This window comes from Echinococcus granulosus (assembly GCF_000524195.1).
Source record: "Echinococcus granulosus chromosome Unknown EG_S00037, whole genome shotgun sequence".
NCBI classification, from domain to species: domain Eukaryota; kingdom Metazoa; phylum Platyhelminthes; class Cestoda; order Cyclophyllidea; family Taeniidae; genus Echinococcus; species Echinococcus granulosus.
The window spans coordinates 528898-549150 of NW_020170417.1; the positions used below are offsets into that span (position 1 = coordinate 528898).

Here is a 20253-nt window from a genome sequence, read left to right on the forward strand (position 1 = left end):
ATCCCCTATTTATTTAACTCTTCGTTTTGCTTTCGTGGGCAATTAATTCTCCGGGTTATGACAGTAGCCCCTCATCCCTCTGCGTCAGCACTACGCATTACACCCTGGCATTGTGTTCTTCTACCGTCTTCAGGAAAGCCTCAAGGTGCTAATATTGTGTCTGTATTTTATTAATCAGTCTTGGGTAAAGCATATACGTGATTCAACACCTCGTAACGAATTTACTAAAGCTTTATGCAGAATATAAGAATACTCGATACCAAACTGAACAAAATTCATGACAAAAGTTGCTTAAAATTAGTACGGAGTGATAAAAAATTGAGCATTCGAGCTATTTTTTGGCAGTAAACGCTACCTTTGCATTTGTTTAACAATCAGTTTTATAAACGAGTTATGGCGCTTTAAAAATAAATTTTATTCACGATGTCGTCAGCCGCATTTAATAATCGAGAAAAAATATTCATTTGACTTTGGTGCAGGGCGGTAAGTCAATCAGAAGGGCTGCGGATCATTGGCATAGCGCGAAGGTCATCTCGCTCAGCGGAAGTACAAAAATGGAGCCTTAAATGCCCACGTAAACAAAACGTAAAGTCGAACGAATAAACATGGTGTTAGATAGACCCTTGTCCATTGTATCGTCCACCCTCCGGCACTTTCCTTGGTCAGCCTCCAGCATCGACCATCACAAAGTGGTCGGTGCTGTAAGGAAAACAACCATCTACCAATCGCGTCAATCATTGTGCTTGTTGTAACTGAGTTGTCTGATTGCAATCTCACTGATCCGCCTTGACAATGCCAAGGGATCTAGCGCGTTGACCTGTCTTGAGAATCACACAAAGGAAGAAAAAGTTGCTGGCCAACTCGTATGTCCATCACTAATTGTAAGAACACTGGCCTAAAGGGAGACTCGATTAATAAGAACGGCGTTAGAAATGCCTTCGCCAGGGTTAGATTTCATATCTGTTTTTCCTTACCAATTTGCTCTCACTTTAGTAATGCTCTGCATTTTCTACCTGGGTTCCATTCAGTTATTAGAGAGGTAAAGGAGGTATACCGTACTCGCCTAACTTACATTTTCGTAAAGGTACCGTACAGAGCCCTGTAACAGTTGTTTAGATGGTTCAGTTGTTAACAGCATTCCTGAAGTACAAGAGAATGGGGAAGTCGCTGGAGGTAGACCTCATTATCAACCTTTTCTATTAAGGGACGTCACAGTTTCTCACATCCACAGTATTAAATAAAAGAAATCAGAGTAGCTGTTTATTAGGACCGGGCTCACTTTCCACTGCCACCGATGTAGTGCTCCGAGTCTTTCAGAAGGACCGGGAGGCTACTGACATGGCCCGTTCGTCCATACCGCCCAGTGGGCGAACAAAGACGGGGCCTAAGGTACCCGCGAAATCAAAAAAAAGAATTTAACAATTTCTGCATCGGATGCTCATAACTTTTTTTATAAATTTAAATAAAAAATTTTTCTTTTAATTTTATTTGTTAGTGACTTCACACAGACTGTTTGTTAAGGTACAAAATGCTTTTAAAATGCGAAAATTATTCACCCACTTTAAATTTGCTTATCTTACTCTGAATTTACCAAATGAAGCAGGATCTATCTTGTACTCCTTTCTTTCATCAATTTCTTTAGTAATTTGTCACTTTCGGATACTGAATCCCCCCTCTCCCTCTCCCTATGGGAGGGCATTAATCGCCTGTCTAACATGCGCTCCGTAGAGCCAAGCCTGTACTCTTTCAAAGTACTTTAGAGCTGGAAGGAGTAGAAAGTACAAATGCGCTACAAAGCCAATAGCGGTATGTATGTGCTGTCGCTTGATTGGAGGCTCTGCAAAAGCACTTCTCGGGCGAATTCGGCAGTGTTTAAAGAGAGAAAGAAAAAGAAATGATAGCCAAGGGAAGAAGAGAATTAATTCAAATTTTTTGTGGCAAAGCTTTGTCTTTTTTGCATTTCTGTGCTCATCGTGTAACTAATGAAGACGTGACTTTGAGCCCCAATCTCAGGCCATACGGTCATTTGCGCCAGGGGGTAGCATTGCTGTCACATCGCTTAAACGAGCCATCAATGTCTGCAAATTTTAATCTTTGAACAAACAGGGAAACAGTGAATTAAATGGCACCCCTCCAGCTGACCACAAAATGAAAATGAAGGTCAAGCGACACATTGGACTGATGCGACATGACCCGGAGAAGATATTGCATTGTACACTAACTACAAACTCACAATCTCATAGTTGTCATCTAATTTTGTGCCTCAGTTTTGACGCTCTTTATAATTTCTTCCCTTTTGTATGTAAGGTACTAAAAAGAAAGCTGCGCAAAACTTCCAGTGGATTTTAATGTCATGTACTCTGGCAGACAAATTGCTTGAAAATTGTCTATTTATGTAGAAGTACTGGAAGCCGCTATAGTAGTTGATAGCAGTTAGCAGAAATTTTTTCACAGGTCATAGACATTTAAGGAGACGCAATTGGACATTTGTTTCGGTTTGTCCAAACAAATTCCTGTACTTCGTACTTTGGTCAGTTAGCAGTTCTTCTAGAGGGAGTTAGCCCATCACCGAATTTCTTCATATCATACACTTTTGCGGGGATATTGTGCGATGTGTTTGCTAATAAACAGTTTTACTCCGCTCTGTTGCTCTGCAGAATGAACAACTTTGAATTGCAGTGAGTGGCCCCATATTTAACCATTGTTGGGGAAATCCTTCCTGTAATCCACTTAGGCGGAGGTCTATCCTGAGGTACTATTAAAAACACCATTATTCTTCAAAGAGAATGGTTAAAGTCAGTTGTGCTCCTCTACGCTCTGTCTCTAAGGTCGCCCAGCTTGCCATGCCTGCATGTGACAGGAACTGAGGTTCATGTCGCCAAAGTAAATACGGCCTTGTAAAGTTTTCTGCTTCAGCGCCCATCTATATGCTCACCTTTACCTATCCTTAGGCTTCCTAAGCTTTTATATTAATCCGCCCGAAGCTGAAGGTAGTTTAAAACTACGTTCTATGCATATTCTAATCGCTACTTAGCACCTTGTGACCTTGCTTTCGTAGATTTAAGGGGAAAATAATCTAAAATCCATCGAATATTGCCATTAGCTTCAAGGTATAGTGGCGGATATATATGAGGTGAACCCTTCCACTTTGAAGTGAGCAGAACACCGTACTACCAGTTTGTGCAATTTTTTTCTTATCCAGCTAATTGTTCTTTCTTCATCATCAAATGTTCTTTCGTCTTTCAAGGTCAAAAATTGTCTTTTATCCATTGCAAGGATACTGAACAATTTCCGTAACACATTCCACCATTCTTGATGTAGGATTAACCAAAAATCGTATCCTCAATTGATGCGGCAGAAAAAGGCCTATCATTTCCTCTCTGCCTTCCCATTCATTTAACACCAGATCGGAGGCGGTATTTTCGCGGAACGTATCAAACACTAGTACTCACGGTCCCACCTTCCCTTCGCTTCCACTTTAATGTTTAATTTGCATCCGATACTGAACAAAAAGCCACGTGTTGCATTTACGTGTGTGTGTGTGCGTATGTGTGTGATTTTTCAAACAGACTGACGCAACTCCAAACTGCAAAGACAGCGAGAACAAGAGGGCGTGTGACCTTGATGTGTCCGCTTTGCAAGCACTTGATTGGCTAATTGTTCAGCGATGTGATTCCGTCATTTTATGCGGTGTGTGTATTTGTGCGTGTGTTTGGGTAGGTAGGTGCGTGTGTGCTTGCGCGTGTTTCATACCTATTGCAGTAATTAAAGTTCCATTTTGGCGACACTTGGCTCTCTCTTGCTCTCTCTCTCTCTCTCTCCCAATACATTCTTCATTCCACCCTTTTCCCTCTCTCGCGCACACACACACACACACACACAAAAGTGCTCCGAGGACAACATTTCGTACTTGCATCACTTATTTTTCTCCATTTTGCACCTGGAAAGGACGTTGTCATCTAACTTTGATAGTAATTCTTCAGCTAACTTCAACAACTGCCTGTTTACTCTTTGCAGACTATCAATCTTCAAACTTACTGATTGGTCACTTGGTTTAATTTACAGCTTGAAATGCCGATAAGGAAGGCTTATAAGAAGGAGAGAGTGAGGTCGAACTTCTTTTTAGGCGAGCTGCTGTCAGTGGCCCCATGATCACTCTCCAGCTTCTGCCATTTAACCTTCCTATGAAATTGAGTCGATCTCGAGACAAGAATAAAGTGCTACGACAAATTTGCATGTCATTAGCAATTATACATGCTGTGGATGGAGTAGGAGATCCTGAATACCCAAAAATGGTCCTGAAAAAGGCTGAATAACATATTCTCAGTTAGCCCGTCCCACATGCACTCTTTTTTGAAGGTATATGTCTATGAGGCATATGAAGGAGGTGGCATCATAGCGTTCTTTTGAGCAACTACTGAAAAGGCGTTTTCAAGACTTTTGAATGTAGGCCCTCTTCCTTATTGAATTATGCAAAATTACATTATTTTCCATTTGTAAATTCTTCACCAACTCAGCCATTCATGGTAGACGCCTTCTTCCTCTGACTTCTGGGTGTTTCCTACGTAGTCGCTTACTGCTGCAATTAATGTATCGCCTCGGACCGTCAATAAGGAAGGCAGTTTAGTATCACCAGACAGGAAGGGTTGAAACTTGAATCCTCTACATCAAAGAAGTAAGTGAACCCCAGCGACAAGGTCCGCCGTAGCTGTCTTTGTAATATGGCGACCTTTTAGCCCAAGCGCATAATAAAGCGGGTGGCCCCACCGTTCTGAAAGGGCCAAGTAAGGGCCTAAAAAGGTATCGCTTTCTTATGTTCTCTACAGTTGTTTAGTGGATTAATTTGTTTTGCAGTACGTTGATTCCCTGCTCCCTTCTTGACCACATGGCTATTTGCCTACATGCATCCCTGATTAAGAACATCAGGAGGATAAATTTGCTGCCTTTTTTAAGCTAATTTTCAGTATTTTTCCAGTGAATTGGTTCCTTCATTTTTTGGTCTCACAAAGCCTCCTCCTGTGCCTCTAGAACTAAAAATTCTACTTAAAGACATGTTAAGAGCCTTTCCGTCCTCTAATAAAAGGCGTCATTTTTAGGAGGCATTCCTTCCATAACTCTGTTTTACTTATTTCACATGTTTTATAAATGCACAAATAGCATTATTATTATTCCTATTACAAGTGAAAGTGTTTTTTAATCGCTTCTGGTGAAGTTTCACCTTTTAAATTTTGGAAAGCCACTTTAGTATGAAAATTTGTGTGTACCCTACGGTGAGTTCATAAATACTTAGAAGAAATTTAGAAACTCCAAGTATTGACTCATTTATCAACCAATTCTTTGCCCAAATACATGGGGCAAAAGAATCGTCATTAAAAATTGAAGAGTAAAGTAAGAAGGGGTGATCGTTCTGGCTTTTTTTCCAAATTTATAGAATACCGGTGATAAATGTACTCACCAAAGACCCTCTTTACTAGAAAAAAATCATAAATACATTGTTTCTTACGCATCAAAATCTTGCTACCTGGTTATACAGTCTTCAAATTGCCTTTCTTTTGTGGAAGTTAGTAGAAGGTAGTTTTCATTTAAGGCATTCCTGCGCCTTGGGAATTCGTTTTATTTTGAAGGATTTTGCAAAAAATAGGGGATCTCGTAGGGCAGAATTGTGGTGCATAAAAAGTTTGCTATTTAACCCCCTCCCCGTATTTCCGCAATCCAGTTTTTGCACGGCTACTCTAGAATGGAATAGATTTGGGGATGAGGGGGACAATCTACGGGAGAGGAGCGTGGAATTTAGGTGCGGTTAGTGTGCAGAAAGAAATATGGTCACTTTTCCTACTTGCAAAGCCTAATCATTTATAAAGTACATAAAAGGAGACACCCTAGATCTAGCCATGTCTGCCTCTTTTCTTAAGGTTTATTCCATTTACTTTAGATTTCTTTAAGGCAAAGATTTAGTGAGGTAGCATCTCTTTTCCTCTTAGTCCTAAAGTGATGATCCTTTCATCTGTAAGTTTTGTGGTCTAGAATAGGAGATCTTGTACTTTTGTGTAAGAATTGGATCTTCGCTCGACTAATTGACTAGTCTTGGCACTTTTTGGAAGAGTAGTTTTTTTCTGCACATTTACCAATTATATCAGGTAGATAAATCGTAGCCATAACATTTGTTTAGACCTTAGCAACCGAACGCTTCTATCTGTGGCTCATCTCAGGCACAGATACGCATAAAGCAGGTATATTCTCCCAGGGTATGAAGTGATGCGTGCCTTAGAAGTGCGGGGTGGATAGCGAGTGGCTCGTTTGGGGATAACCAGTAATATGCTAGTTCCCCTAACAAGCGTTGCAATGCAGAAGTGGCTCCTTGTCATAAATCAGGCATAAAATAATCCAAAATGGTGTACTTTTATGCCATTAACGGAAGAAATGAAGAAGGCCATACCGACAGTCTTCGGAGTCCCCTGCTGTCTTTTGATGTACATAGGTGGGTTCCATTCGTTCAATTGCCCCAGCAACTTTCTTTTTCTAAATGTTTTAGGTTTAAGCAAATTTGCTTAATCAATTAAGGTAAAGTAGACTGAATGTTTGTTAGGTCACATTAGTCTCCAACGCTCGTGTTAGTGGTCAATAGTAGCGCTCCATTAATTCTGAATTATTAATAAGAATGGAGTGGGACCTTCCCCAATTGGTGCACCTATCTTTGAGTGATTTATCACAGTCATCAGGTGCTGATACATTTCTGGCTGTACTTCTGGCTGCCACACTTCCTCTTGATACTGATCAAGAGGTGGAACAAGAAGCCTCACCATTTATGGCTAGACATACCCGACTCGCAACCTTCAGGTTAAACCCACACTGCATGGTATTGGGGCACCAAGAAGGAAGGGAAGAGTAGTAAACACGATTAAGAGTACTGCACTTTTGGATCGGCACATGTTGATCCAAACAGTGACATGCATTCCACAAATCACTTGAACGAGATATTCTGGAATCCGTACGAACCTTTTCGGCTGCCTGAAGTTTTATTAAGTACTTCATCACCCTTCGGTGTAATATTCTGCTAATAATCACACATCATGACCAACGTAGCCTATAAATTGACTTTAATTCTACCACCTCCTCCCCCTCCTCCTGGGGGGATCGGTTTGCCCAAATCTGCCCACCCGCCACCTAAAATGGTGCATTTACATAAACATGTGTTACGGCAGATTAATAAGTCAGAAAATGTCATAACATAGGCATTAATTCTGACGTCTGTTTTTTCAGTTTTAATGAGATACAAAGTTTCTTGTTTTCATGTGTTCCTTTTAAACACCACGATTTAAAAGTACTTAGCAAAGTTTATTCAATCAAACACTCCTCAATTCCATCATTTAATATCTGTGAGCTGTCTTCTTAAACTTGAATTCTCCCACATAACTTGTATCCTTTGTAAAATCCCACATTACACATTCCCTTAGTTGTCTCCATCCAGAGGTCTGAAAGAGGCGGAAAAAGGGCTAAGGCCTGCACTTCATTCCCAACCAGTCAATTCCAAAAGTGGTTCTAAATTCGAGAAATTCACTCATCAAAATTGCGGTGAATTAAACTGACAATAACACTAAGTAATCTTTAAGCATTGCGTTTAACAATGATTTTTATTGGTTTGACCACATAATCGACAATTTTAACCTCTATTTTGAATACCATCTAGCCTAATTTGGTAGTGTTTGAAAACTTAGTGAGATATCAACAACATGCCTAAATAAAATGTGTGCCATCTGTGAGTAAAGCAAAGTTTGAGAAAAAGCACATTGTGGGATGAGAAGGCCTACGCAATGGCGGGATGAATGGATAAGAATATACCATATCTAAAAGAAGCACTATTCCACAAATCTCTCACGAACCATCCGCCAAAAACTGTGGTAATAAATGAGCGCAACCGTGCTCTCACGTAATTTGGCCCCAACAACCACCCGGAGAGCTGTAACACGCATACCGAGACTGGCGTAACAGTCGTTATTTATTCTCGCACGCTCAACACAATTGGGATGTTGATGATGCTGCCCCCGAGGATGTTAACGATGATGACGGCGGCGGCAGCGACAATGCCGCGGCAATGATACCAGCTCAGACAGGGACGTAAATTAAAACCGCCTCGTCACCCACACTTGGGAGTGTATGTGATTTTGGCCGCCGGCCAATGCACGTATGTGCGTGCGTGCGTACGTGCAAGCCCGCGGGAGTGCGTACGTGTGAGCAAAACTCTTGCGGACCAGTGGGGAGATGCCACGCAGGGAACGATAACGCCCACGTCAACGCAGCCTGTAGCCCTCGTCGAGAGTGGGAGCGTTAGTTTTCGCGTGTCTCCCTATCCTCTGTCCATTTCGCCTATCTCAAGCCGTTGGGAAGAGCTTTCAGTTAGACGTACTTCAGTAGTTACGTGCATACCTTAGAGGTAGGAAATAAATCATGTCAGTCTGGAAGTAGTTGTATGATTAGTGCAACAAAGCACCAGGAAACTGGTAGCCTAGGTGGCACAAGAGAAACTTCATGAAGCTTGCGTATAAGTCAAAGGGCAGAAGGATCAAATAGTATGCGCAAGTAATTGGGTAATTTGATCTTTCCCCACCAACGTCACATTTATGTGACGCCTGGATCTTTTTTTCTGTGCGACGTGTATCTTTTAATGGTTTAAACATTAAATTATGTTGCAAACATACCGGAAAAATTTAAGAAGACACCAGTTATTAATAAAGGCTGTTGATCAGCAATTGATATGTTCAGTTTGGTGTTGGATCCATTTCAGAGAAAGAAAACGTCTAGTTGATTGCAATAATTGAAAAATCTTCTGCGACTTTGTTACCAAATGTTAGCGGGTGTAAATAAGTTGATAGCTTGGAACTGTCGATTAAAATATAAAAGTGGGAAGAGGTAGTTCCATAACCACCATTGCCTTTTATGCAAAACTGATGGTGCGTCAAAGTGTGGAAATATTCCACAAATTCGACTCCTATGATGATTTATTTTGACCAAACGAACTTTGCATATCAAACGTTTCATAAGAATGGACCTAAGTTCACGTATCGTACACTCTTTTCTATACGGATATTTTATAAGTAAAACTTGATTTGAGGCTACAACTGGTTCTACCGGGAAATTCATCCTTCTTTACCTATCGTAAATATTCCTTTGTATCTGAGGCATTCAAGGTATTGGTAGGTCAATTAAGAGAGAACCTGCTTTACATAAAATGGAGCGCACCCCTTCTAAAACCGTTGTAATTTATCATCCTTTTCCAACAAGACCCAGGCCTGCACATTCCAATTTTGTCATAGGGCTTCAATGTGTTAGTTCCAGCCATATTCGTTCCTATTTCTCTTTTATTTCCCAATGAACTATTTTGCATCCGAATGTTCGATACCAAGAATAGGTAATCACAATGCAGATAAACAAGCACTACTGCGCAGTTTGCAAGACTAGGACTTTTTCGACTGACTGATCAGTCCTGATTGTTTCTAAATAAGAAGTTGCTTCCGCACCTGTTGCAGTAGATAAAACTCATTTGTAACCTTCGTTTCGTTTTTACCAAACGCAATCTATTACACACACACAGAGAGCGGATAAAATGATTGGTGGGAACTAAGTGTTACGCATCCTAGAAGAGTGTGTATATGTGTAAGGAGGGGGTAAAGAGAGGATATTATTGAGATAATTAATTGCATGCATATTTACCTTACGAAAGTCTCCTTACAGAAGTCATTTCTCATCACATGTTAGTCAGTCAACAAATAATCTAAAGACAGAGCGCTTTTTACCTCATACGGACGAAATGAATAATAATAATAAATTAGTGATCTCTGGAGCTCATTTTTACCTCTTAATGGTTTTGAGTAGAACCGGCATGCTTATTAGTCGTCACGACCTTCCCTTCCTCAGTTCATCAATCAGGTAAAATTTGCGCAAAATTTGGTCATGCCCAGTTAGCCCTCAATGATCGTAACAAGAGTTCTAGCTTGCTGCACCATTGTTTATTGTTTAATCACAAGGATAAGATTTTGTTCTTTAACTATTTCTGTCCGATACTCTCCTTCTCTCAAAAGTTTAGGCTACAGATGTATTAAACCTTTAAAAAAGCTCATGTTTTTTGAGCACTTTAAAACGTTTCCTGGATTATCCAATTTCACTTACGGGTAATCGTTAGACGTGCCAAGGTCAGTCAATGTACAATTAGCTCGCGAGAATGGGGCCACCAGGTGTCTCTGACCTTCAGCCAACAATGACACGCAAGTACCTTGTCTGCGGCTTTCTTATACGGGTCAAAGCTGGCATCGGAATTCACCATCTTATTGACTCTACACATTTGAAACGCAGCGGCATCCAAGCTCAGCCACCTAAATATCAATTTAGAGCAGCGTACACAAATTTTTTTACCTCTGGTACTAGAAGAGCCCATGAAGACTACCGTGTTGATTGATTGACACTTCCCCATGCTTCGTGGCATATGCAAGGTAAAAGATGGAACTGCACAAGTTCTTGAAAGTTACCTCGAGACTACGAAACTATCGGTCACCTGATAGTCGCTTCTATTGAGGGTCGATTTTAAAATTAGTGCGATCTCTTTCACAAGTTGGCGTAGATTGAGACTGACAGTTATGGAGGCATTTCTCGATTTTAAAAGTGGAGATGGGGTAAAATGGAGGTAAAATGAGTTGGCAAGTCTCAATGTCTGACTCACTCCAAATTTTCTCTGGTGTCGTAATGCTCCACGCCAGTTGTTGGGCTATAGACATGACCAAAAATTGAATCCAGTGGGATGAATTTGCGAATAGCAGGCTATGAAGTGGTCGTGTGGTCCAGGTACCACTAAAACAAAACACTACGCATGTCAAGAGCCAAGTCGATGATGTCTTGCATCGAATCTTGGCACGACTAGAAAAGACGCATTGCCAAGACGAAATTAAAATACGACCTAAGAGGAATGAAGAGTAGTTAGCTAAGTATTGAATTACATCATAGACCTCGGCGCTTCTCTTAGTCGACAACAGCGAAGTCGATGCGTCAGCACCGCCCACTCACAAGAGCGGAATTAGCAGTCGTGGCAGTTTTGTGGGGGCGGAAAAGCATTTTATTTAATAGCAATGAGAATGATGCGCCTCGTCGATCCCGATGGCACCTGTCTATCGACGATTTCTAAACTATTAAAATATGTTAGCACTTCACTTCTTAATTGGTATTTGGAGGAGCAGACGATGGTAGTGATTAGCGAATTTGAAGTTAGCTTTGATCATTTTGCCATGTTGTTTCTCCGTAGTTATTTCAGGCATCCACACCACCACAGCAGTTCGGTGAAGAACCGTTTCAATTGGGAACTTTTGTCCAATGTGGACGAGATCTCCTTGGCACCAGTACCAAACTATTGTCTCAATCTTCCTGGGTTTTATGATGGGAAGGGATGGGACGCATCAGCATGGAAAGAGATTCGGTTGACTATAGACATGACCAGAGAGGCATTTGCGAATTTGTAGCAAGGAGATATAATGCACCTAAATTACTGACTTTCCATCAAGGCTGATTTTAATCTAAGCGTGTGGAGGTGGGAATCCTTTCTTACTCACTCACCTTGAAAGGTACTTGGATCTGATCGGCTGAGAAGGAGAGAATGGTTATTTTCGAAATGTTGAACACGGTGCTGAAAGTCTACTAATAAGCTGCCGTAAAAAGCATCATTTGAAGCCTTGGTTCTTCATAACAGAGAACTTCCGAAGGACCTCTTTATCGTATCATGTGCACCAATGTAGATTCCTGCAACAAATCCTCAATCAATCGCATAAAATCTTTCTCGTTCTGTCCAATTTAGGCACCCTAAAACAAGCAACACTCCCTTTTTCAATGATTACGAAGTATAATGTTACCGCCTTGACATCGCATTTCTGTATAGCACACTTCCATGATTCTGAGTTTTGGGTTGTGTCCATTGTTTAGCGCAGGCAAGAATACATATGCAAAAAGTGGCAATTTTTTTTGTTCTGCATAAAAATTCAGGTATAACATTCAGTTAAATCGGTGTGTCGGATAAATCCAAAGTTAGAGTTATTAAATGAAATTTTTTGTTCTCATTATGCTGGGTTATAAACCCAACCATTGGTAATGAGCATTTTAGGGGCTATATACCACTTCTTTACAAGTAGTAGCACTGTGAGTACAAGCTATTGTTTTAACGCGCATATTTTTGGTTTGGTGGTATGTTCAAACTGTATAAATGAACACTTCAAAATGGTTCGTCTCAAACAAGGTGTATAAAGCTATTCTGTCAGCAGTTGATAAGTTCTCTTCACTATGTGGAACTGGCGGAAGAACTTAATATTAACCGGTTGCCCCAACGGAGACTCAACGAGGGGTTAGACGATGCTAGTCACAAGTACTAATTTTGAAGGAAGTTCACTGTGGTGGGATCAAGAATACACGGCTTCCTTACACTTAGAAGGAAATTGAATTGCGTCTAAGTCAAAGACGAGGCCGAACGATGTTTGATGCCGAACTGAATATTGGAGTGTATCCACACTCGAAGAAAAGCACAAATCTTTGCTTCTTAGCATTAGCTTTCAATTGGCCAACAAATTACAAAGTATAGGAGGCATGTCACCACTAACAGCTATACGTCAAGCGCTTTCATTGAGGCTCAGATGGTGGATTCCACTAGGTTCCATGCTCCACTTTTATGCACGTGTTCTCCTAACTATTGAGTTTGCTCAATGTTGAAAACCACCAGACCCTTCAATGAACATTTAGTGGTAACAGCAGAAGCCGCATTTGTACCCATTGTTGCTCACCTTGTGGTGATGGACACACTACTGAATTATAAGCAGTTAAAAGTTTTAATGGATTTTCCTCTGCTGTGAGTGAATTTGTTTATTTAAAGGTGTTATAATGTGAAGCTACTTTGGATTGGCCACTCCCACACAGTGATGGTCAACGTTATTCAATTCGCACAACACCAAGTTTGTAAAATTAAGACAAGTGGGTAGACCGAGTCGGAGTACTATCGTTTCTCACTGTGGTGTTGCTATATTCGCTCTGCTTTAGTTGGATTGAGGAAGCCCACAACGTCAACAGAAAACATAAATATTACAGGATTTTTAATGTTTGCATTCGATTTTCGACACCCTTCTTAAGCAAATAATCCCCGACATTAGCAGCCCCTTATTTTGGGCAGCAGCTAGTCCAACTCGTCTAGAACCTTACATAAGAACGTTGGATTCGGCATGACCGCTTTATGAACGACCCATTTGAGGGGCGTGGTAAGTGTATGGGCCACTTCAGACCTCCAGTGCTTCAAGATTAGGTTAGTGCAGTTGCACTTTCTTTGTCATTCAGGTGCCGGACTGCTAATCCTCGGCCATCTTAAAAATTTTGGTGCTAAAGGCCATATTTACTTTATTTGACCAGCCTGACTCACTCCATGTGATTGTGTTTAACACTTATAATAGCTTATTCTCATTTGAGCGTTCTCAGATTTACTCTGAAGGATTTCTTCGTACGGCATGGCTATGGCCACCTTAAACACGCTTCTACTGTTGGGTTGACTTAACGCAGTAGTCCATTAATTCGTATTCAAAGCGGCTGTTTTCCGTATCGCCTATAAATGCATTATTTCGAAGTCAACGCGGTGCAGCAAGGCTACATTTACTCGCCTAAGCCAGGACTTCAGTCTCTGCTGTTTATACCGCAGTTCTGCTTACAAAGACCTATTTTCATGACTAGTAGTCGTATCTCACTCTTCCTGTAAGGTAAAGTAAACCTAAGTAAACTAGCCTTTCATAGGCTTTCGTGGACCTTCGAACTGATACCTAGGATTTAATTATAGCCCATAACCAGAGCGGATTGCATTGGGGTGGGGCAGGGTAAGAAGGGGAGGAACGATTAAATCCGCCATTGGGCGTTCTTACTCTGTGAGAATCTGTATAAACTTAATTTAATGGATTCGTTGTTTTGTTTGTGGTTAAAAGGTCGCGAAATTGAGGCCACTGAACCGAATGACTCATTGTTTAGTAGAATACACATCCAAAGGACTGGGCGATTGAATTCACAATAAGAACTAATGAATTAAATATGCCAAATCCTTCAAATAAGAAGCGCTGACAGTCACATTGTGGCGAACAGATTAAGGATCAGTCATTAATATATTCGTTTGGAAATTTGCGCATCCCTAGCTGACGGGGAAGAGTGAATCAGTGACGTTATCAAGCCATTGTCATTTAGCATTGGCTCGAATTGGAACACACAAACCCAATAACACAGAGATCACGCAATATTACCACACATCGACCTCGCCTGCTCACATGGGAAGAACAAGTGATACAGGGCTCAGCTGCCAGTCCCGAGTCGTCACGGCTAATTGGTGTTGCTGATGTCGTATTTTCCATTGAAGTTCGTGAGTCCTTCACCGAAGAACTCGAGTTATGGCCCTCCGAGGCAAATTTTAATTTTGCTAGGCTATTTTAAACGCCATCAGAGAGGTATCTCAACATTTACTAGGGAATACTTCGTGCGCGTTCATAAGCAAATGCTCTAGAAGCTAGTGCCGCTTAGCACAGTAGAAGGGCAAAGCCCTGCTTTCTGCCACAGATGGAGAGGAGTGCATACTTTCCTCTAGGGTTTGCATTCGAAACCGAGATCAGTTTCCTTGTAAAAAAAAATGGGAGCATTCAAAAGTGATTGTGTGTAAACAATTTGAGTAAAGTAGACTTGATTTTCGATGTTCTGGATGGGACGTGGAGTGAAAACAAAATATCACCCTGCCCTGTTGTAGATTGTAGGGACCCTGGGTTCCTATAACAGGAAGATGGGACTCACCAAAAGGCAGTCTATCTGTTTCATGACATGTTAATCGAGCCGTGAGAACTTCTTTGAAATTTGCGGCTTGTTTTGACAAAGTGCAAGCCTCAAATGCATTGCATTATCAAGAAGATGCAAGTAAGGTGTCAAAGCGTGTGAATTGGAATGAGACCGTTGAGTGGTGGAAAAATGATGTGTATTTGGTGGTTAAGCTCACCACACGTGTTGATGGACAACTTTGACCGATGATAACCCCTTCAAAGTTGTCATTGCGGACTTTTAACTGGATCAATGTCTGTTATTAAATACTCATTTTCGATATGACTGATAACCATCCGTGTTTGATAAATGACGACAAGATGGTATTAATGGATGTGCAATGAAGAAAGTCTTGCTTGTTTCTTTGTCGGACACTTTGCTTATGAAAGTTATTTGTATGCTCTTACATGATTGTAATAGCTACATCTTCATCTCCTTTCCATATCTACCTCTCTCTTTGAATTTGTCTTCTGCTTCAATACCAGCCTACCTGTAAGTTCTTCAATGCCCTCATCATGAAGAAAGCTTTTTCCCTCCACTCGTCGACAGTTAGTCTCGACGCCATCTTTGAGCTCCACTTCTAAACTCTACCCCTGGATTGGATTCTCCGGCTCGATTTGAACTTAAAATACCGCCTATTGAAGGAAGCGTCTCTACTACGTCTTACGAAGTGATCACAGAAACTGAGTTTTGTAAGTCAAGATCAAAGCGAGATTTCTGCCTTCCACCCGCCTTTGTGTTACACCTCCTCTACATTCACGCAGTTGGCATAAGGGTGAACTGCCGACTATCCAAACCATGTAGATCTCACGAGTTCTGCAGGCTAAGTCAAATTACGCCTTTTTCATAGTGCTGTGTCTTGTTTTGGTTTGCTGTGTCGCATGTCTGACATCACCACTATAGAGCGTATTCGTGAACAACATTTGCGCTAAAAGCAGCGGCTCTTGAAGAGTGCAGGAAGGAAATGTCATCTTCCGTGTGCTAGAAAGTTAGTCACTGTAGTCTATTTACTTTCGCGGAGAATTGGAGTGGGTTACGTGAAAAGGGCAAAAGAGTGGTACTTTTGACTCTAATTTTCTTCTTTAATTATTCTCTTCAACAATGATAACTTTTTTACTCCCCTTTCTTTTGTACTTGGAAGCGTGTTCCAACCATCTAGAACCGCAATTCTAAACAAACCTAGACTGCAGCTGAAGAAATGCAACTCTTTTCCAAATGCCTAAAATATCCCGCTATTGTTATTTGCTGTTCCGAAAAATCTCAAGTCGGATAAAAAAAGTCATTTGTCACCTATTCTTTAAACCATGTTGCAGCACAAGTGTTCAGTACAGAAATACGTGGGAGTTACCAACTCACGCGCTTACTCTTCATGGTTACTCAGATATCTAATAGCATATGTTGCACACAGAGGGATGTATGGTACCATTAGCATCTCCCAATCAAGTGGAAGGTGGACATTTCTCTTCCTGTTCACACCCAAAGGCGAACTCTTTGCAAAGAATCTAAAAAATGGGGTGAAAAGTAGGAAAAGAGGAATAAAAAAGATTAATAAATAGAATCAAATTGTAAAAAGCGATTAAAAAGAGCCATAACATAACATGGCCCCTCGTAGGGTCACACGAACATGGACAAGTTGTTGTGGGTAAGTATGCTATGACTAGATAAACCATATGGTCGTTGGCCACAGAGAGGAAAAAGCATTTAAAAGGCCTTTCAGTGCGAGAAAATTAAGCTTGCAAACCCTGACTCCATCAATTTAGTGCCACTTGACAAGGATTGCTGCCATCCCCTTATAGGAGATTTAAAGTATTTTTTTAATTTTGAAAGAATTCCTCTATTAAAGGACAAAACCTTTTGTATGTGTGGTTAGTAATGCTATCGCCTCTAACATAGTCTCTGCATTCGAACTGATGGCTACTCCTTAAGGGTCCGTTTTAGAAGAAGCCTGACATCCATGGAGTGGGCCTTCTGCATCCTGTTTAGGGATATACTACTCAAATAATGAAAGAGTAGCTATCTATGCGCATCTAACTTGGTTGATCTATTCGCAATAGAATTTGGAGCAACTACTTGACACAAAATGATAAATATCAAATGTCACACATATGTAGCTATAGTGGTGAATGATTTGCTACGATAACATACTTTCTGCTTAAGCAATACTAAGGTTTGTAGCCTCGAAAATGACAATGACCCATTTTTCGCCTTCATACCTGTGAAAGTGGGTTGTGATTGAAATCCTTTCTGCTTACTTCAAACGCTCTTCGTTAACAAATAGATATGGGAGAGTAGGCTCACAGTGAACCATCTTTCTGCGAAATAAACCATCAAGTGTCCTGACTAGAGTACCTTTGCGTATCACCACCAACGCAAGACAGTGAGCTTGCTCTGTCCGTGAATGGAGACTCTAGTTATGAAGCCGGGCGGAGGAGTGAAGTCTCAGTCCTCTCCTTAGTGGAGAAGAAGATGGCAGTTGAAGCAGTGCTCCAGGTTCTAGTTGATTACATGGAAGTGTATTCTATTTCAGCGAGCTATTACGCAGCTGGCATAGAGCACCCACCAATCAGGATGCTGGGCTCAAGGCCACCCCTGTGCGCCAGTGCGTATACACGCTGCGTGCAGCATGTTCGCCTGTGGCCTGTTATCGATTTTTCTAGCCACCATATTAATTCCCATCGCCAGACATCACCATAGCGTGCAGAGGTTGGGGGGAGGAGAGGCGGTGTGGGGGGTGGCACCCGTTATGTCATTTGACTAGTCAGTTGGCCTCGAATTGTTCTGGCCAATTGATGTAGATTTTAGTTAATCCCATACAAGATGCGATTTTGCGTATAGCGTGATCGGCAAAAAAGTGGAGGACCCTCGTGTTGCGCAAACGGTGTTTTTGTAGCATACCGGATCAATCCCCGGCTTCCCGTCCCCTTAAGTGGCTCCTTGAGGATGCTGGTACCTCAGATTTTGCAGCAGATTTTCCCAGAGATGGTCATTCAATTTATAGCTTAAATTGCTTATTTATGGTGCTTCTAAAGGCAACTTGCCAGTTACTAGGTTCACAGGGCTACTTTGCTTGCTACAGCCCACAAAGGAATATTCTTTCAAAGGTAATGCTGATGCTCGGACGTCAAGGAAGTGAGATTTTCCCCACACCAATAATTCTTCGCATTTTTTTTCCATTATTTTAAACTAAACCAGTCGGGCCCACCACGCCTCGGCGCAACAAGTTGACACAAAACTTTATTGCACATTCAACACATGGGATTTGAGGGGAGAATACCATTGTGTCGCATATATGTGACGCTGGTCGCAAAGACAAGGATTTTTGCACCTTGTGTTCAATTTTAAGTGATCATGAAATGGTAAACAACGTAGCTCACCTTTTGTTTGATCTTGCACCACTGCCTCTGGGGATGGTGTTTCGTTGGCATTGGACCTTTGCATGGAGATGGCTCTGGCATAGCCTCATGATTACGGTGCAAGAAAGCTCACAATTTTTAGTTCCACCTTTGGTTTCTCTCCTGAAAAAAAATTAAGTACAGAAACAAGGGAAACCACTCTTTTCCGTTCTATTTTAAATAGTGGATAGAGAACAATTTTCATGTGATTAATGGGCACTAAACATATGAGGGAACCGGAGGACTGCCATTGTATTTCTGACTAGCTTCATCTGAGTGATTCGACTTCAAAGAGGCAGAAAAAGGATCTTGGTGATTGGGATCTAAGGGGTGTTTGCTAAATTGAACAGAATTACAAGGAAGTTCTCCTTTTTCAGGGGCGCTAACAGGAAAAAAGAGAAAACAATGTCTTTCCCTATTTACTGAGTTAGAACAAATAAATGTTTTCTTGCTTAAGCCTACTTGGAACGTGAGTTTGCCTGGCTAATGTCTTTCCAAGTTTTAGGCTTTTCCTTACATACTTGCGTATATTGATGAAATATTCTGAAAAAAGTTCTAACTATTCAAATTACAGAAAATTTGGCTAATTTTACACTTCATTCCTCTGCTGGATATCTGAATGCTTGTGGATTTTTTTCACTCCCTTGAAAACAATCACACGAGTTAACATGGCTACAACTTGGGGATGAATTTGTGCTCTGGACACACAAACACACCCATCCCCAAACACTTAGGGTATAGTAGAATGCTTTTTTATTTGACAATAATGTAGCTGTGAAAATTGTAGTCATTCTCTTTACTCTAAATCGGCAAGCTAGTCATGGAGACCAGTTTAAAACACGTCCAACCCCCACCGTCACACATATGTGACAAGTATGCTTTATTAGTTTACGCAAACTCGTTGCACTAAATTGTGTTGCTAATAAATTAGTCAAATTAGGAATGACAAAACGGACCGAAAATTGTGTTAGTCTGGGGGAAAAACATCTTTCTGACAATTAAATAGTTTAGTTCGGCAGGATAGGTGATGTTGTCAAATCAGAACAGTAAAACATCCGGTTCTAACCGAGTGACCTTGTGAAGTACTTTTAAAAATAAAAATAATGCAATCCGGTGCTTCCTAAAAGGAGTGAATTATTTAGCCTCACTTTTTGAAGTGATTAATTGCTCTAATTGTACCTCTAGTGGATCCGAAATAACTATGATGCGGTTGACGACTGTCATTCTAGCTGATTCACTACCGCTACTTTCTGCTTTTCTTCGGATGTGATAATGGCTTTATATGCCACACTTTTTAGTAATTACTTCAGATTAATTTCTTGGGTTTGGCGTGGACACGCAGAGGTAAGTGGCTCACAAGTTTAGGACCTCCGATGTCTGAAGGTCTTTTGAAATATTATTAGCAAATTGCTGTTTGTTTTAAACATAAAAATCCACATAGTCATTCTTTTTTGAACAAAATATCAACTTGTTGACCGCATTGTTGCAAACTGTGAAAGTGGAATGCGTGAAGCCGCCTGAAGTTGGTTTTTGAGGATGTGACAAGAGAGACTTCCAGAAAGTCTGGCCGATGAAGGCTGTGAAGGCAAAAGGCCAAGTGATCCGTTGAGTCTGAAGGTTCATTGAAATAGTTCTGTTTTAAGGAGGTGACTGTTGCTGTCTCCTTTTCATTTTGAAAAATAAGTGCCACTTGGAGATTAAATTGACCCAAATTCTTCAACAAAAGCTGCACCAAGACGGAAGATTGTTCTGCTCCATGCTGAATAATTATGGCAGACGTGTACCAGAATTACGAACTCGTCTCCTTCAGGATTGACCCTCAGTAGGAAAATCAAATTCCCCATGGTAAAAAGCCAAAAATCATGGTTTTTTTTGAAGATATCCAGTTACGACCGAGTAGAACGAGAAAGTGACTCTGGAACTAATTTTTGGCTGCCATGACTGCAAGAAATCTAAATGCAATAGAGATGGATTCGCACATTTCTCCAGTTCTGGCATCCCCAAATTTAGT

At 41.0% G+C, this 20253-nt stretch overlaps 1 protein-coding gene across 1 annotated transcript; it reads left to right on the forward strand. All coding sequences in view use genetic code 11, as the record gives it.

Moving 5' to 3' along the window:
- Positions 1-234: 234 nt before the first annotated feature.
- On the forward strand, positions 235-11419 carry EGR_05257 (hypothetical protein; the record flags this gene model as incomplete). The annotated part of the gene is made up of 16 exons (XM_024494506.1): positions 235-344; positions 379-483; positions 1085-1230; positions 1496-1641; positions 2107-2307; positions 3203-3293; positions 4426-4496; positions 5432-5571; positions 6658-6837; positions 7261-7376; positions 9094-9185; positions 9312-9406; positions 9730-9924; positions 10023-10166; positions 11189-11249; positions 11288-11419. The coding sequence occupies 16 exons, from the start codon at positions 235-237 to the stop codon at positions 11417-11419; spliced, it is 2025 nt and encodes a 674-aa protein (XP_024351127.1).
- Positions 11420-20253: the final 8834 nt, after the last annotated feature.